The sequence below is a fragment of the Medicago truncatula genome, chromosome 8, assembly GCF_003473485.1.
Source record: "Medicago truncatula cultivar Jemalong A17 chromosome 8, MtrunA17r5.0-ANR, whole genome shotgun sequence".
Taxonomy (NCBI): Eukaryota; Viridiplantae; Streptophyta; class Magnoliopsida; order Fabales; family Fabaceae; genus Medicago; species Medicago truncatula.
Window position 1 is genome coordinate 24,455,081 of NC_053049.1, and position 19,679 is coordinate 24,474,759.

Consider the following 19,679-nt stretch of genomic DNA (forward strand, 5'->3'; position numbering starts at 1 on the left):
TGTCAGCTTATTAATTTCTCAAATAATCATATTACAATTGAAATTGCTGACTCTGTTACTGGTCCTTGGAGAATGACAGGTTATTACGGCTATCCAAATGGAGGTCGTCGACGTGCTGCTTGGGATTTTCTCCGACAACTCTCAAATCAATTCGCAGGGCCTTAGTGCATATTCGGTGACTTTAATGACATTCTCGATGCTAGTGAAAAAAGGGGACATAACGAAAGACATCAATGGCTTATCAACGGGTTCCGTCAAGCTGTCCACGATTCATGTTTATCAGATGTTCCATCCGAAGGCTATCCTTACACTTGGTTCAAGAGTCTTGGTACATCAAGGGCGGTCGAAGAAAGGTTAGATCGAGCACTTGCTAATAACTTGTGGCTTGCTTTATTTCCTAATGATTATGTTGAAACGCTTGTGGCACCGGCGTCTGACCATTACCCTACACTTCTTAACCGAAATCCACTGCCACGACATCATCTCTGTCAACGAAACTTTCGTTACAAAAATGCTTGGCAATTGGAACCAGGTTTTAAAGACTTGGTATCGAACTCTTGGCAAGTATATGCTTCACACTCTTTGATTTCGAAATTATCACACTGTGCCAATGATATGTCCGATTGGAAAAAATCCCATTGTCAGAATCTAAAACGTGACATTGAGGATTTTCGCAAACAACTGCAAAGTACGCGCATGAATTCTACCGGTGAAGACCAGGTCTGTATGTATGAACTTCGAAAACGTATGCAACGTCTCTTGGCTCAAGACGACGCGTATTGGCGACAACGCGCTAAAACACATTGGTACAAAAATGGAGATAGAAACACCAAAAATTTTCATGCTTCTCCAACAACAAGGAAAAAGGTAAATCATTTACTTTCTTTGGAAGACGAGGAAGGTAATAAAGTTACTAGTGAGCAAGGATTGTGTGATATTGCACAACAATACTTTGAAAATATTTTTCAAAAGAAACATGGTGATTTTTCTTCGGTTATTGATGTCATAAATTCTTCTATTTCCGCTAGTGATAATGCACTACTCACGACACCTTTTGTTAAGGTAGAATTTCATGAAGCAATTTTCTTTATGCACCCGGACAAGTGTCCTGGGCCTAACGACTACAATCCGGGTTTCTTCCAACACTTTTGGAATTTATGCTATGATGATATTTTTAAGGAATGTTTCAGTTGGTAGAAACGAGACAGTTTCCTCCTGATTTAAATATTACTAATATTGCTTTAATACCGAAAGGCGTTACGCAGGTCAGTATGAAAGATTGGTGCCCTATAGCACTCTGTAATGTCTTGTATAAAATTATTTCCAAGGTGCTCGCAAATAGATTGAAGAAAGTGTTGTCTCAATGTATTTCTGACAACCAATCTGCTTTTGTCCCAGGGAGGTCCATCTTGGACAATGCTATAGTCTCCATCGAAGTGCTACATTTTATGAAAACTAAGACGCGTGGTGAAGACAGGTATGTTGCTCTGAAACTTGATATTAGTAAAGCACACAATCCTATGGATTGGGACTATATGAGGGCTGTTATGAATAAAATGGGCTTTAATGAACGGTAGATTCATTGGATGAGTTTGTGTGTGACAAATTATCTGGTGCTTGTCAATGGTAAGCAGGTTGGTCCCGTCATTTCGGGACGTGGTTTACGCCAAGGGGACCCTCTCTCCCCATACTTATTCATCATATGTGCTGAAGGGTTATCTTCCCTTATACGTGATGTTGAATCACGTGGCCAACTCACAGGTACAAAGGTGTGCCGTCGTGCACCTTCGGTATCCCACCTTTTATTCGCTGATGACTGTTTTTTTTTTCCAGAGCTAACAAACAGAAAGCGACTCTTTTGAAAAATATCCTCTGCACTTATGAGTTAGCCTCGAGACAAGCTATTAGCTTACCTAAATCCGAAATTTACTGCAGTAGGAATGTTCCTGACTCCCTTAAGCTTAATATTACTAACATTCTTGGTTTGCAATTGGTTTTGGGTACAGGTAATATTTAGGCTTACCATCTATGATAAGCAGAGACCGCAAGGCAACTTTTGCATACATAAAGGACCGTGTTTGGAAGAAAATAAACTCGTGCAGTGGTAAGTGTCTCTCCAAAGCAGGTCGTGAAGTGATGATAAAATCGGTGTTACAAGCTATCCCATCATATGTTATGAGTATTTATCAATTACTAACAACCTTAATTGATTCTATTGAGAAGATGATGAACTCATTTTGGTGGGGGAATGGAAGATCATCCTAACGTGGCATTCATTGGATGAACTGGGAGAAACTATTTGCACCGAAAATTCACAGAGGTATGGGTTTTAAAGACCTCTCTGCATTTAATTTAGCAATGTTAGGTAAACAAGGATGGAAATTTATTACTGAACCAGACTCCTTGGTTTCTCGCATTTTTAAGGCGCGGTATTTCCCCTCTGGTTCCTACCTCTCGGCTGTAATTGGGCATAACCCCAGTTACGTATGGCGTAGTATTATGCATGCTCGATTCGTAGTCCGAGGTGGGGCTAGGTGGAAAATAGGTTCAGGTGCTTCGATTGCTATTCTAAATGAACCTTGGTTATAAAATGGAGAGATTATTAGTAGTGAAACTCTAGGTGCAACTTTTGTTCAAAATTTTAATATTAACAGCTTGATGAACATGTACGATAAAATCTGGAATGCACAATTGATTAGACAGGTTTTCAGCACGGATATTGCAGGAAATTTTTTGCATACCCCACTTATACCACAGGTGGAGGACGGTAGAATCATATGGAAAGCAGAACGAAATGGACGATATTTTGTGCGTAGTGCGTATCGTCATTGTGTCTAACCTAATAATACTGATGTTGTTTGTTAAACTAGACGTTATCGAATAAACGGAAAAAATATCTTAGCACATTTTATTTCTTTTTTAAAAATATATTTTCCTTGTTAACATATTAAAATTATGATCACTTTCAAACATTTTTTTACTAAAATTTCACACTTATTTTCTTATGTGTTAACCCTCTGATTCCTAAGGTAAAAAGAACCTAGTAATTTGAAGTTCGGGCTAGAGATAAGTAAATTCTGATCAAGAATTGTTCAATTTGAAAATCAAACTCATATTCTCCTGAACAATTTGTCATTTGGTGGAGCTCATTAGTCAATTGAGTCTAAATACTTAGTTTTCATACATTCTTTATAAAATTAGTTTTTTGTTGCGAAATAAGTAAAATTATTAATACCAGATTTCATTTTAACATATCTTTATTTTTTTTGGTCAAGATTTTAACATGTCTTTTGACTTTGATTTTTTTATTTAATACAATAAAAAAACACTTATTATTAATTGCCCTAGAAACCTTAATAAATAGCTTCTCGTAGGCAAGCATTTGATTGTTCATCTTTGAAGAAAACATGGCAACCAGCAGCATCAACCATGTGCACTTTTTCATTGCAATTCTATGCATTGCTTTTCTTTTGACTCCAGGTAACAAATTTAATTATTCTATGTCAAGTTTTTCATTTTTTTCAGAGGTGATTTTTCATATGTATTTATAAATTAATTTATAATATAATCATTTGTATAAATCCATTCGTATATTGAGAATGATCAATATTGTAATGAAATTGAAAACCTGAATCGGTTTTTTAATGATGAGTTAGGCCTTCAATTTCATTATGGTATCAGAGTCTGTCGATTTCAAGGGTAATCTACCGATTCACGCACCAAGCCCAAAGAGTGCTGCTGGGCGTGACGGCTGATTCACACACCAAAGCCCAAAGAGTGCTGGGCGTGACATGGGTGTATTGGGAAAAACTCATGTCCCACATCGGATAGATAAAAGTTTATATTGAGGAGGCAATCCTCACCTGATAAACTGATTTTTAAGGATAAGTTAGGCCTTCAATTTCACTATACTGTAAATCAAAAACATCATGTTACATTTTTACAAGAAATTATGAATTTAAAATTTGTTGAGTACAGAATTTGACAATATTCTATTGATTGTAGGAGAAGCAGGCCATGGATTACCCCCGGGTAAAGATTGTGTTCCAAGAGATCCCTGTAGTGAACAACAATGTGCTGATGATTGTTTAAAAATGGGGTATCCCCCAGGTAAAAGCACGTGTTCACAAAAGGATCAGTGTTGTTGCGATTGATAAATGTATATTTTCAAAATATATTTACAGTCTTTAAGACTAGTGGAAAAATAAAACATTTGTTTTCAATTTTAATTATATGTTTTAATAATTTTTGGTAATCACTATGATTTTTTTTAATTTTTTTTAATGGCGTATATATAAACATACAATGTATAAAGGTGCTTCTTCAAAACAAAAACAAAAAAAATGTATGAAGGTGCTGAAAACCAGCAACCAAGACTAAGCCAAAACCACCACCTCTCAAAAAGAATAGAAAACAACAACCCAAAACCCTAAAAAGTTAAAAACAACACGAAACGTAAACTAAACAACACCAGCAAAAAAGAAAAAACATAATCAGTACCCGAAATCACACCAAGCACCCATCACCACGGGACAATAAAACTAAGCCTATTCCACCTGGGTCATAAGACAAAAAAGACTAAAAAAACAAAACCTAGCGACCCAAGCTCAAAGGCGGACCCATACACGGCCTCCACACAGGATCTATCGGCTCTAATAGAGGATCGGTTCACCACCGCTCGTAATGAAAATAAGTTAGGCTAAGAAGTCTCCCAAAAAAACTAGTACCAACTCCTCCACATCCAAATGCTTACCTGAAAACAGTATCAATTTGAAGAGCAACTTAAGGCTCGAACCTAATCCTCTAAATGATGCTTCTTTTTTTTTTTTCTTGAGAGAAAAAAAAAATCTACTTATTCTGTAAAGGATGCTAAAGATGAGAAGTTAATGGTGCTTTTATACAAATGTTTAACATGATAAAAAAATAAAAAAATAAAAAAAAAAAAAAAAAAAACATCGCAATTGATCAAACATGAATTTGTAAGATGAGTTTATTTATACCATATTTAACTTGAAAAAATAAATAAGCACCATCAAATCAAGGTGTATCACTTGTATAAACGAAACTTTGATTGAAAGGGTTGATTTATTGTATTCGTAAATTGTAATTATCAAGGACATGACGATCTGCCAGTGCAATACCTCGACCAATGTTTTGGATTGATTGCTCCTCCAACAATCATATTACAATTTTGTTCAAAACAGCACACAACAAATTCTGCATTACTTCAAAAAATTGTTGCATTCATAAATTTATTTAAAATTTAACATGTTTGATTTTGTTTATATTCAACAAGTTTGATTATTTTAGCTTTATACACCAAAAAAACAAGTTTGATTATTATTGATTCTTTCAAAATAAAAACAAGTTTGATTATTGATCATTCTACTATACCAACATATTAATTAACATATTACATCAAAAATTATGAGTCTAATCGGCAGATTTTATACTTTCCTACTTGCTTCATATTATAACAAATTTGAAGTTCCACAAATTCTTTTTATACTTTCCTACTTGCTTCATCAACCACTTATCTTAAGTTTTATTATTTTACAATGATTTCTCATAAGAATTTAACGTGTATGGTCAAGCTTTAACTTTTCAAGACTGTTCTAAGCACCCGTCAAGACTTATCAACACATTGTACATGATTTTGGAGAGCATGTATATATATATTTTTTTTCAAAATTTTTTTCTTTCTCTAGACTGAGATCGGTAAAAAAAAAAAAAATCAAATCGCACCATCTCTGTAATAAATGAATGCCTCTTTTTCTCCATAAGTTATCGGAATTATTTGTAATAAGATATTGTGCTTTTGTCATATGGTTTTGATTGAGCAAAATGAGAATACTATACATCAAATAGTGGGAGTGAAACATATAGGTGGTACTGATTTTTGTTAGTGCTCAAACACGCGGAGGATAATGATAGAAATAAATAGTGGTAGTGAATACTATATTTTTTTTAGAAATATATATTTTTAATTATGAAAACTAATTAGAAATATATATTTGACAAATTAAACCCTAAAAATAAAAATAAATAAATGATGTACCTACAATGTAAAATAGTTTTACACTAACATCTAATGACCATCTTGTATTTCATCATATCACAAAGATATTTTGAAAGATAAATACTATAAATTAACACTCTCTTATTTAATGAAACTCATGTGGGTCTTACCACTTTATTTATGACTCACTTTTAAAGTGTGAAACTCGTGTGTGTTTCAACTAATAAGAGATTGTATATATATGTACTTGCTAAAAAAGTACGGTAAGGAGAACTAGGGTTATCCTCGTATTCTAGGGTTTTTGAGTGGTTATTCGATGATCTGAGAGTGATCCCAATGGTCCTATTTATAGTCCCGTCTGTGAGCTAAATTTGACCTACTTAGGTAACAAGAAATAAGGGTATTTGGGGAATTTAGGCGTTTTACTGAGGCAGTTTCTAGAAGAATAATCTTAAAGGCAGCGTCGGGATAAGGACGCGCCTTGAGTCTTCTTATCCTTTAAAGGGGACATTAAGTCCTAATGAGGCATTAGGGTCCTTCTGGAGGGTTATTATAGGAATAATATGAAGGTCCACAGCCCCCAAGCACAAGTCTTGGGACAAGGCGTGGTGCTGATGGCTTTGTTCTTTAAAGGGGACATCAAGTCCTGGGACATTTGGGGTTAACCCCATAACAATTTTTTCACAACTCTAATGGAATGGACCAAAAAGTGTAACGAAAATTAATTTAAAAGACTCAAACAGACTTTTTATTACTTACGGGACCAAAGCGATACTAAAAAATACTTAAGGGACGAAAATAACAATTTTTTTGTTGAGAAAAAAAAATAACAATTAAACCTTATATAAAATAAATAACTTTTTACTAAATTATTATTTTTAATAAAAAAATTGTTACTTTTAATTCACATGTGCAATATTACTCTTAGAAAAATTTATCCATGACATGAAAGATTTGCTTCATCAAAGTATTGTTACAGTTTGTCACACTCTCAGAGAATGGAACCAATGTGCGGATTTTCTTGCCAAGCTCGAAGCTTCTTCTAATGATGACCTTGTTATTTATAAGTCGACCCCAGCTAATCTCGCCAATCTTCTTAGAAATGATGTCGATGGCACTCTCTTCCTTAGGGAATAATTACCTTTTTTTTAATACAATAGCAGTTTTCGCCCCTTAACTTTCACGAAGTTGCGATTTTGGCCCCCTAAGAAAAAAATTAAAAAACCGCCCCTTATGTTTTGCAACTGTAGCAGTTTTGACCCCCCAGGTCAAATTTAAAAAAAAAAAAACACGTGACACCTCACTTAGGGTGCCACATAAGCGTAGACCGAGTCAAAATTGACCTTGGCAGCCAAAACGGCTACAGTTGCAAAACTTAGGAGACGGTTTTGTAGTTTTTTCTTAAGGGGTCAAAATTACAACTTTGAAAAAGTCAGGAGATTAAGACTGCTATTAAGCCTTTTTTTTTTTTTTTTTTTCTTTCTTGTTTGTTCCTTTGTTATCTTTGTAACAAAAAAAAAACAAATAAAAAAACAAAAAATAAAATTAAAACGGTGTCAACACGAGAGCGATCCTCATCATCTATTCTAACACAACACACTCATCTTTCTCGTATTTCTTCTCTCATACAACTTGGCATTTTCTCCTCATTATTTTTTCGCCTCTTCACCTCTTACATACACCCTTCCAGAACTCAACAATGACCGGCAAAGAAATCCTCCACAAGATGAAGGTATATCATCTTTTTCACCCTTTGCTTTTTTCTCTTCATATTAATTACACACATTTTTTTTTTTTAATTTCCTTATATTTGATTTGATTTCAACCATCTTTAATTTTCAATTAGCTACAAAATAGTTATTTATGACTCTGATCCACAATATTTTCAAATATTATAGTTAATTGGTTAATTAGCGGGATGGGGAAAAAATTACCAGTTAATTCTTATGTGACCAGCAAACTTCAGTATCAAATGTTAGCCCAATATCACGGGAAAGTGAATCATGGGTTCAATGATAGCAGTTTGCACTGGAAGTTTGTGCAGTCAATTCATCAAAAACTCTAAAAAAGTGTCATTTTCAACTTTAAAACTTTTTATTTTGCTTTCGTAACCGGTGCCCCGAGTGCAATGGTTAGTATGATGTTTTATAATTGCCTTTTTTTTTTTTTTTTTTGAAAAAGCAAAACTAGCCCACTTAAATTGCCTTCGGAGAGAATCGAACCTAAGACCTTGAGGAGGAGCACACTCCCAGGCCCCAAGTCAACACCACAGGATGTTTTATAATTGTCTTATTCACCGGTGAAAGGTGGTTTGAATTTATGATATCAGTGCCCGTTGTTACCTTAGCTAGCTGCATTATCAATCTATCAAATTGGTGGTATTATAGGGATGTCAAAAAGCAAGTTGGTCATTCTCATACCTTCTTAATTTAAGAAACAATTCACTTTTTAAGTTCATTAATGACTGGTGTATCTGATCTATATTATAATTCAGATACATCAGTTGTTCAATGAATCTAAAAAGTGAATTTTTTCTTATATAGACCTGAGCGAGTAACTTTTTTCAAATGAAAATCTGATGAGTGGGATAGGCCTCAATACCGAAAGAAAAATTATTCAATAGAGGTTGTGACATACATGAGCGATGGTAATAATTTATCAAAATTTACAACTCCAGACATTATTTGTTTACAAGAGAATATTTCATACTATTATGGTCTAACAATTGTAACACGAGAAATTCCAAGTTCTTGTTTTTTCAAATATTATTTTGAATTCCTCAAGTATCTGATGCATTTAGCCAATTATTTGGAAGATACACATAACATAATATCTTACAAGTTACCAATGGAAAATATTAAGAAAATTCCACATGAATAGATAAATTGTGCAAGTTTCATTTGTATGTCGAGCATGAATTTTTTTTCATGTTTCAACTGGCGTATGTTGGTGTAGGAGAAAGTTTTGGGACCATCTGATCCAGACTCTGGGAAAGGAAAGAGCAAGATGTCAAAGCATGTAACTCATGGCTTTCACTTGGTAAAGGGTAAATCAGTTCATGCCATGGAAGACTATGTGGTTGCTGAATTCAAGCATGTTGATGACAACGAGTTGGGTTTATTTGCAATATTTGATGGTCACGCAGGTCATACTGTAGCGGATTACTTGCGTTCTAATCTGTTTGATAATATCTTAAAAGAGGTAATGAGGATTCCCGTTTTTGTGATTACTTAGCGTCTGTTTGTTTTTGCAGTCCATTCACATCAAACACACGTCAAACTAAAAGCTGCAGTTTTTAACTTATGACAAATCACCACCAATTTGCATTGGGTCCCTATGCATTATGAGACATCACCACCAATTTGCATTGGGTCCCTATGCATAAGTGTACCAAAATATAGGTTTAATCTATGATTGACTTTCTGTAAAGCCTGAAATGCGTTACCCTAGCCATGCCGCCGGTTCGAAACGAAAACTGAAAAATTATCAATTTCAATTTAAGTGGAATGAATTTGATACTAGTACTACTATATGTTACTTTCTTTTGCATGTTTCAAGAGTTGTTTTTTATTTTCTTTCTAGTTATCTTATTTTTCTACACTTAGTGAATTATTTTGATTTGGTCATGTATTTTTATTGTATTCATCTGAGACGTTGGCTTTCGGATATAATGTATGCGCGTAACTCTTATTGTCTAATGTAGCCTGATTTCTGGACTGAACCTGTGGATAGTGTGAAGAGAGCATATAAAGAAACTGATTCTACTATTTTAGAGAAATCAGGTGAATTGGGTAAAGGAGGTTCAACTGCAGTTACAGCAATACTAATTAATTGTCAGAAGCTAGTGGTGGCCAATATCGGGGATTCTCGGGCTGTCTTATCTGAGAATGGTGTTGCTATACCACTGTCGGTTGACCATGAACCAACAACAGAAAGCAATGATATAAAAAACAGAGGTGGTTTTGTATCTAACTTTCCAGGTATAGCATATCATGTTTTTCAAGAATAGTTGAAATAACTGCTGCTTCATAGAATATGTTGTTCTTTATTTTTCAAGAATAACTGTATTGATGTACTGGATACCTTTCATATCTATGCATCATTGAGTGTTGCACATGATCATCTAGTGTGATTCTATATGTTATTCACTATCTGGTTGATATATAGCATCAATACGTGATATTTAAGGTGTGTCCCATGTCCACACCTTCGGTGTAGAGACATTTAATCACTTCCATCTTCTCAAATTATTTTCAGCGTCTACTTGTCACTATTATGGTTGTGTCCTGTGTCTTTATCGATGGCATTGCTTCATAGTTTGATATTGTTCCCAAAATATTTGCTCGTGGCTAAGGATACAGTTTATATCTAAGGATACATATTTTGTTATCGATTCAGGGGATGTTCCACGGGTTGATGGACAGTTAGCAGTGTCAAGGGCATTTGGCGACAAAAGCCTAAAGATACACATGACTTCAGAACCGCATGTGACAGTAAAGATGATAGATGACGGTGGAGAGTTCGTTATATTAGCCAGTGACGGGTTATGGAAGGTAAAAGATTTGATTAAATGGTTAAAGCATCACATGATTGATGCATTCCTTTGCACTCACCTTATGGACAGCTTTGCTTCTAACCAAACATACATGTTTGATTGGATTCACACGCATACATTTTCACTTTATATTCTCATTTGTTATTATAGGTCATGTCAAATCAAGAAGCAGTGGATGCAATCAAAGATATCAAAGATGCTCGGTCTGCAGCAAAGCATCTTACTGAAGAAGCGCTTAACAGGAGGAGCTCAGATGACATCTCTTGCATTGTTGTGAGGTTTCACTGATTGCGAAGTTCACATTGTAGATTCTTGATCTACAAACTTTAGTGTATATATTGATAAGTGTTGATATCCATTGAGGTGTTATTCTGCTCAAGCATAAGTGTGTGATCTCTTTTCTTGCCTGCTTTCATTCAAACCAACTTGGATATTGTGTTGTTTGATGTAGAAATGCAATAAATATTTAGTATTGGATGGTTAATGCCAAAGTAATTTGTATGAATGCAAGAGAGTTTGATCAATAAAGTATATATATTTTCGAATTACTGTCTAGCCGTTTAAATTTTAGATCATGTGTAGGGGAATATGTATAGGTTACTATTTCTTGTGCCTAGTAAAACACTACCACAATGAAGACCTTTGCTAACATCTCTTCGTCCAAATGATGAACACAGTGAAAATTTAACATTTTTCGAGAGGATGTTATTGATGTCGATTTTATTATACACATTTAACAAATAAATAAGAACCAACTGAATTAACCTCTTGTAGCACATTAGAGAGGTATTTATGATAAAATGAAAATAAAAATGTATATCTACACCACAACTATACAGGCAAGGTGCAGTTTGTAAATTTTTATTTTTTTTTAAGAATGGACTTTCAAATGGAATCTAGCACCCAATGTGACAATTTATATGTTAGATAGCCTATAAATTATATATAAAAAATAGATAAGTGAATTTACACTAAAGAAGCCGTAGCTTTTTATTCTTTTGGAGTGGAAAATAGGTTTACAACATTCAAAGCTGCTTTAATAAGGATACTTGCGATAAAGACAAACAGAAAATAAAAGGAACTCACTTATGACCTTTTAGATGTAGGATATTTGGTTGGTAATTAGGTTCTTGTTGTGATGAACATACAAAGGATCTTTATTCTATGCCTTGGACCGTAAGAAACCAGAAGGTGACAGAAGAGAGAGAGCTGGCTGAACTGAACTGAACTGAACCGAACATTTTAGCTTCATCTAATGTTGAAGGACTTATAGCCAGAACTGCCTGGTAAGTTCATCTGAATCCTGCATTGAGTTTCCTTAGGTTGATGTTGTCCTTTGCTGTGACTGCTTCCCTCATTGGCAGTTTCCGGGTTGGTTTTCCGGCGCCGTTCATTGTGTCCAGCCAACCGCCTGCGGCAGCTTCTTTTAGACTCATCAAACTCTACCAAGTCATGGAACCTGCACAGCATAACTCGTCATTGATCATTGCGTAGTATATCTATGATATGAAATAATGAATAGTTTCTTCTTTTTGCAGAAATTTAGGATGAGAAAATGACGCTCTAGTCCAAGATATTTAACATTAGTTTTTCACTTACAAAAATAGAATTGTTAATTTGAAGCAATGTTTTAAAACCAGATCGAAGTGTCCGATTCAACAGATTGAAATGGGAATCGGCCAATTCGCCGGTATTAAATCCGCTGGTTGATTTAATCTCAGTTATACAATAGGTTGAACCAGTTGAAGTGACTCGTCTGATTTTTATTTTTTGCATCTCTTAATTATTTTTGTTTGCTTTTCTAATTTATTTATTTTTCATATGGTTCAACTGTGATTGAACCGAGTGAGCTAAGTAAAACCATAACCTTAAGGTCTCACGGTCTAATATTTTGTCCAATTTTTAAAACATTAGTTTTATGTAAATGTGAGCTAAAAAAACAGATCATAGGAAAACATGACCAACCTATAAAGCACGGACACTCCTCAGATTAGGCGTGATCCGGTGTCGGACACGTGTCATGTCCGACACGACACTGACACTGACACTTGTAATTACACTAAATTATGTGAATTTTTCAAATTATTAGCTGTGTTGGCGTGTTAGTGTCTGTGTCGTGTCCGGTGTCCGTGTCTAGATCCGTGCTTCATAGTGACCGACTCTACCACCTATAAACATGTCAAAAGAAAAAACAAATTATTGATGAGTGTTAGAGAAAATGGTGTAGATATAAGATTGAAGACCTGCTACATTGTTGACAAAACCTCTGCCTCATCCCTGCAACCACCACAACAGGTGCCTTGGAATGAAACTCGCACACTTTATGGCGGCGATGATATCTCTTTGCATCAGTCAAATCAGCTCCACACCTCTCTGCTTGGCAACAGGGTGGAGAAACACCGCCGCCACCTCCTCTTCTCCCGCCACCGACCCCTTTCTTCTTCTCTTCTTCAGTCAGACTAACATCACCCTCCTCCTCTTCTACTTCATTTTCCATTTCTTCTTCCACCATGTTGTTCCTTCTCATCTTTTCCATCATCAATGTTCTCTTCCTCTCAATACTCCTAGCTTCCATTGTTTTGTGAGAGCTGAACTGACAATGGCTATAAGGGAGGAGCTAGCAAGTTATATGATAGAATAGAAGAAGAAGCAAGAGTTTTGGGAACAATGAAGTGAAAGAGGTTGTTTATATGAAGCAGAAAGGGGGAAAGAATGTGCAAAGTGTGTGTGGACCACAAGCTTCATTGTTTTATTTTTTTTAAATTGTGTTACTAAAAGGTATGGGAACCAAGAGCACTAAGATACATGGTTCAGATCGCTTTTAACTTAATCAAAAAATTTAGATTTCAACGCAGTATTTTTAAAACTTTTGAGGAAGAGTTTTGTCGTACATTGTTGTCTTATTCGACTCAACGAATTAGTACACAGTTTCATGCTGAGTATACTCGAATTAAAAGAAAAATACTATAGTGTATGGAAACAGTGCATTAAGTAGGGTGTTAAATAATGGTTTTGTCTTTAAAAAATAAGCTAATAATGAAATGTTTAAACTTTAAATGCAGGGAAGTGAGGAGTGGGTATACTTTGATGGATGTTGAATGAAGTGAGTGTTGAAAGAGATAGTTCTGCTGTCAGATAAAATAAATCCAAGCACGTCACTCATAAACGCTTAACTATTAGTAATCAAGGAATTACTAATGAGGAGAAAAAGATTATGCTTTTGTTTTTTGTTGTTATTTTGTTCATGTTGTGATTTCTGATGCCACACATATAAAGGACCCATATCACATGCATACCCAACCAACCTCTCTTGTGCGATACTTCTGATCAAAGGTGTTTAAGTATTCAATACTGATACTTGTAATTATACTAATTTGAATGATTTCATTTTCTTAAAATTTATCAATGTATATGTGTCATTGTCGTGTACGGTACTTGTGTCTGTGTCTATGTTTGTGCTTCGGAGCAATCAACTCTTGCATCAAATTCTTTGCAATTAAAATAAGGGAAATGTTAAACGGTGCCCTGAGCATTGGTTAAGGTTACTAAAAATGGAATTTATATAGTAACTATTGCATTGAAATTTATGTAATTAATTCATAAATAAGTTAACAAAGTTTCCTTTTATAATAATAAATACTTTTTTTTTTGTATATTTAACTAGTGCCCGGAAGCACCAGTTAGCATGACTTTAAAATAAAAGTAAATAGCAAAGTTGATGATGTTTTGCATTTATAACATGATTAAAAAATAACTGGAATGTTATTAGTAGTAATAAATGAACAGTACTTCCTACAGACTGCATAATTAAAACAATATTATTCATCAGAAAGGAAATAGCAATAATGCTAGTGTAGACTTTTGCAAAGAAGACTTGGTTGCAAGAGGAATCATAATTCAAAGAGCAGTTAAAAATATTTGGGTTAAATATGTTTTTGGTCCTTATAAATATACCAACTTTTCGTTTTAATCCCTCTAAAATTTTCTTTCAACTTTTAGTCCCTATAAAATTTTGAGTCACTACTTTTGTTCCTATTTCAAAGTAAATTTTAGTATTTTTTTTTTTAATAAAATTGTACAGAAATGTGTAGAATATTGTAAAAACATTTCCAAAAAAAATTAGAATTTTTTAAGTGAACATAAATTATATATGAATTTTTAACCATAAATAATATAAAAATTCATATTAAATTCATATTTTGTTAAAAAATTCTAATTTTTTTTGGGAAAGATTCTTATAATATTATGAATTTTTCTGGAAAATTTGATTCAAAAATATGAATTCTACATATGAGTTTACTTTAAAAGAGGGACCAAAAGTGAAGATGGAAAATTTTTTAGGGACTAAAAGTTGAAGGAAAATTTTAGAAGGATTAAAACGAAAAAGTTGGTATATTTATAGGGACCAATAACATATTTAACCCAAAATATTTTACAAAGAAATTCATTGCTACTTTTGCAAAGAAGACTTGATTGTAAGAGGAATCATAATTCAAAGAGCAGTTAAAAATATTTTACAAAGAAATTCATTGCTATTATGACAAGGGTTACTGAAAAGAAGTACATGATTAAAGATTGTGAATTGATTTAGGTAGTTATGGTTTGTATTTTTCTTTTTTCTTTCGTAACAGATTATTCTAGTTTAACTTCTTAAAAAAAAAACCTTTCAATTCTCGAAAGAAATTGATCTTTAGCCAGTTGTTTCTTTGATTTGGGATCAAACTCAGATACTTCAGAATAATTTAATTTTAACTGAAATTTATATATTAACCCCTTGAGATCAAGATCAGTTGTCTCTTTCTAAGTTTTAGTCAACCGTATTTGGTTATTATTATTTTTTTCTTTCTTTTTTTGAAAACTTGGTGTCCGATCTAAGGACCGATTAATTCGAGGGTACCAATCCTACTGTCTACTTGCAGGGGCTCCGTTCTAAGCCAGAGCAAAGCTCTGTATGAACTTTTCCCTCGAAATTGGCACTAGAGGGAATCGAACCTGAGACTTTGAGAGAAGTAAACTCCAAGATCCCAAACCAACCACAGGCCAACCTCAAATGTCACCAATATCACCAATTCTACATCACCAAAATGCTGTGAAGCCCGGATACGAGATACGATACGGATACGATACTGCACCGATACGCCGATACGGAAAAATTTCAAAAATCAAGATACGATACAGCTGGGATACGTTAATAAAAAAAAATTATATAATTAAATGTATTATATAATTATAACCATTTTTTTTATTATGCAAATATATTAACAAACACAAGAAACCAGGCTCGTAGCACATTAATATAAATATAATATTGACGATTAAGAGAGTGGTCATTAGGTAATTACATACGCAATATATACCAAAAAGAGCACCAACAGTGTTATACATCAATGCTACACTATATCCAAAAGAAACTTGTTAGTACTATACTATATCGATCCAAAAAAGAATCACTATATCCAAAAAAAGAACACATCAGTACTAAGAGTTAACACTAACAAGTAACTAACGTTTATAATGTTTTTATTTTTATTTTTTACACAAAAAAAAATAGAAATCAAAATAATATAAAAAAACACAAGTATCCGTGCGTATCGGGATGTATCGGAAAGTATCGGATAATTATTTTTTAAAAAAATAAAATTTAATATTTGGATACTCTCCGGATACGTATCGGAAAGTATCGGGCAGGTATCGGTGCAGGATACGCAGGGGATACGATACGTCATCCATTTTGAAGTATCGGGACTTCACAGCCAAAATGCCACCCGTATATGAATAAGCTTGGAGTTAGACATAGGGGGAGAATTAAACTAATGGTCCACTACATTTTAAATCTCAATCCAGCAAAGTACTTATAGCACTGGACAAAGCTAGATTCTAGATGGTTGAGTTGAGAGAGACATATCATATTTTTCATATTGAAGCCTACATAACTAGGGAACAGCAGGAAGAAAGCTCACCACTTTAACATAAATGTATAGTAGCTAACTGTTCCCTTGTTCTTTCCTGCTTTTTTCCTTTCATCTTCCACTTTGCCATTCTTTGATTTAATTTTTTGGCATAAATGCAATTTTACCCCCTCTATTTTGATTGAATCTGAATTTTACTCCCCCTATTTTAAAATTCGGAATTTTACCCCCTCTATTTTGATTGAATCGGGATTTTACCCCCTTATTTTAAAACTCGGAATTTTACCCCCTCTATTTTACGTTTTTTAGAATTTTACCCCCTATTTTAAAATAAAGAACTAAAAAATACTAGAAAAATAAAGAAACGCTTATAAAATATTAATTTGGTAAAAAAAATATACAAGGAAAACAAGAAAACACAAAAAAAAAAAAAAAAAAAACTAAAAAATAGAAAAACAATGAAATTACAAGAAAAAATTCAATTAAGAATACATGAAAAAACTAGTTTGCACCTCTAAATATTTGCTATTTTCATACTAATTTTTTATTTTATTTTTAGAGATCATACTAATTTTATGCATTTTTTCTAGTATTTTTTATTCAATTTTTTTGGTTTTATTTTTATTTTTTCATTAAAAAACATTTAATACAAATAGTTAATTATGTGGATAAAATAGGGGAAGGGGGCAAAATCCTGAAAAACATAAAATAGGGGGGTAAAATTCCGAGTTTTAAAATAGAGGGGATAAAATTCCGAGTTTTAAAATAGGGGGTAAAATTCAGATTCAATCAAAGTAGGGGGTAAAATTGCATTTAAGCCTAATTTTTTTTTGTTATAAGAAAAAATTTAAGATAAGGGGATTATGCTTGGTCCAAGAGGAAATTATATTTACCACACTCTAGGAGATTAGTGAAAGAAGAACTATTTTTTAGAGACAGAAAACATGGTCACTAAATTAATATGCCACACCTCTAAAAGGTATTCCTATATTTAATACTGCGGTGGGAATGTTAGAATTACAGTGACAGTTGAGGAGCAATAAAACTAGAGTAGTGGGGCAATAATGGACCGAAACTCTCCGTGAGCTTAACTCAGTTGGTAGGGACATTGCATAATTTATGCAGGAGTTGGGATTTAAACCCAAACACCCCACTTTTCCACATTTAATTGTATGAGTTCCAGCCACTAGATTACTAAAAAAACCAGAGACCGAAACAATGAGAAAAGTAATTCATCAAAAGAAATATTGTAAGTGAAAATCAAAACGAAAGTGGGGGTACTTGCCTATAAAGTCGTCAGTGTGGCTCTGCCCGACGGTGATCCACTATGATTTTGTAAAAACTACATTTTGTAACTTTGGAAAGTCTGAGTGGATTACCATAATTCTGATATATTTACCGTGATATCAAACCCACTTTAATTCCATTTGTCTTTCTATAATGCCTTTTGGACTCAATTAAAATTGAAGAGCAATGATATTTGAACAACTTTTTTGCTACAACTTTTGGGACAACCTTGTTGTGCTCTCTTTTGATTGGTCAAAAACAATGGAAAGAGAAAAAGGAAGAGAGAGAATAAGAAGATAATATGAGTATGAGAGAAAATATTGTACAAAAGTTGTACAAAAATGGTTGTACAAATATCATTTCTCTTAAAATAACAAGTTCAAATTGCAAGCTGCATAAGGTTGAGATAGAATCTTTTTGTTTTTCTGGTAGAAAATGATGTCAAGTTTTAATAGTACTACTATGGCCACAACACGTGGTGCTGACATAACCTGGCACACTAGTACTTACTACTAACCATGATTTCACAAGATGCCATCGTACTCAGTACTTGATGCCAGTTTTCACCATGGACGGTATCTAGATATAGAGGACAAAAAACAAACTCTTCCAACTTTCTCAAACAATACCTTGGCTCTACACATATATATTGTCCTCCACCAATTTTTAACTAATGTGTGTTGAATTTTACCACCCAAGATTGAATTTTCAACAATGAGGACTTGAATGTTTTAGTATTTTTGGATCATTAGATGATATTTATGTATAAATAGAGAGTTAAGTGCTTTTGAAGCTCAACTGACAAATACCGAAATTGCAAGGTCAGACGTCGTGACCCGGGTTCGAATCCGAGACCTCATGATGGATTACCGCTTCATCTAACACAAAAAATAAATATGCTTTTGAAGTCTTATGTTTTGTTTTTGGTCAAAATTTAAAAGTCTTGTGTTAATCGCCCATTACCAGTAATCCTTGATAGACTTCAATTGAAAAGTTATGATTACTGCTGTATCTTACACATTTGTTAAGAAATCAAAAACTAATTTTTTTGTTTAAAAAAAATAATTTTTATATATGATGTTAATTTCTATATTTAGGTCATGAACAAGTGGACTAAAAGCTATTCAAATGTTAATGTTTTGGACCGCGATCTCTGTCGTAAAAGCTAAGACTGGGAGCTTTTATATAGTCGTGAGTTAAATGCCTTCTAAATTTTGGTATTAAATGGATACCAAACCATTTTCCATTCAGCTCACTTTTATTAAACTTAATTTTACAAAATCAACCTTCAATTTCAAGTGCACAAAGGCAAGTTATGTTGTTTAGGATGAAAAGTGGAACAATGACATGACTAAAAGAAAACTAGTCATTGGTGAAAACTAGAATGATTCAAATCAATCAATTTTCACTAGCATCAATGGTATTTGAGTGTTTCACCATATATGTATCCAACCTCCATCTGAATTTGGTATTTTTTTTCCCCTTCACCATTTCCATTATTACCATGAGAATAAGAATTTCACACCTCACAAAGACTTCACAAAAAAAAAACCATGCATATCACTCTCATATTTATTATTGACTTGTATTTAGTTCTGGTCCCCCCTCTGCTCTTCCATTTATTCTTCCCCTATTAATTTGTTATGCAAGCCAATTAGCACTGATATGATATGATATATATTATGAAGCAGGATACGGATACGGACACTGACACGCCGACACAACTAATAATTTAAAAAATATATATATAATTCAGTGTAATTACAAGTGTCAGTGTCAGACACGTGTGTCGTGTCCGACACTGAGACACGTCTAATCCAAGGAGTGTTCATGCTTTATAGGATATATACCATTTCAAAAGGGCCTTTATTTAAAATGTGTAGGACAGTTGTGAAGAATTTTGATATGA

General features: G+C 33.7%; 2 protein-coding genes across 2 annotated transcripts; one reads left to right on the forward strand and one right to left on the reverse strand.

The window, feature by feature from the left end:
• The first annotated feature begins 7,590 nt into the window (after positions 1 to 7,590).
• On the forward strand, positions 7,591 to 11,116 carry LOC25502502 (probable protein phosphatase 2C 39). Its single transcript, XM_013590041.3, has 5 exons — positions 7,591 to 7,751; positions 8,975 to 9,220; positions 9,723 to 9,999; positions 10,418 to 10,572; positions 10,725 to 11,116. The coding sequence occupies exons 1-5, from the start codon at positions 7,719 to 7,721 to the stop codon at positions 10,860 to 10,862; spliced, it is 849 nt and encodes a 282-aa protein (XP_013445495.1). The 5' UTR covers positions 7,591 to 7,718; the 3' UTR covers positions 10,863 to 11,116.
• A 423-nt stretch (positions 11,117 to 11,539) lies between these two features.
• On the reverse strand, positions 11,540 to 13,282 carry LOC25502503 (squamosa promoter-binding protein 1). The gene is made up of 2 exons (XM_013590043.3): positions 12,818 to 13,282; positions 11,540 to 12,033 (listed from the first exon to the last, which is right to left on the reverse strand). Exons 1-2 carry the CDS (start codon positions 13,147 to 13,149, stop codon positions 11,823 to 11,825), a joined length of 543 nt encoding a protein of 180 aa, XP_013445497.1. The 5' UTR covers positions 13,150 to 13,282; the 3' UTR covers positions 11,540 to 11,822.
• Positions 13,283 to 19,679: the final 6,397 nt, after the last annotated feature.

Coding starts and splice junctions, on each gene's coding strand:
- LOC25502503 (XM_013590043.3), bottom strand. CDS start 13,149: ATGGAAGCTAGGAGTATTGAGAGGAAGAGAACATTGATGATGGAAAAG. Junction 12,034..12,817: donor TTTTGTCAACAATGTAGCAG/GTCTTCAATCTT, acceptor TATGCTGTGCAG/GTTCCATGACTTGGTAGAGT.
- LOC25502502 (XM_013590041.3), top strand. CDS start 7,719: ATGACCGGCAAAGAAATCCTCCACAAGATGAAG. Junction 9,221..9,722: donor TTGATAATATCTTAAAAGAG/GTAATGAGGATT, acceptor TGTCTAATGTAG/CCTGATTTCTGGACTGAACC. Junction 10,573..10,724: donor CCAGTGACGGGTTATGGAAG/GTAAAAGATTTG, acceptor TTGTTATTATAG/GTCATGTCAAATCAAGAAGC.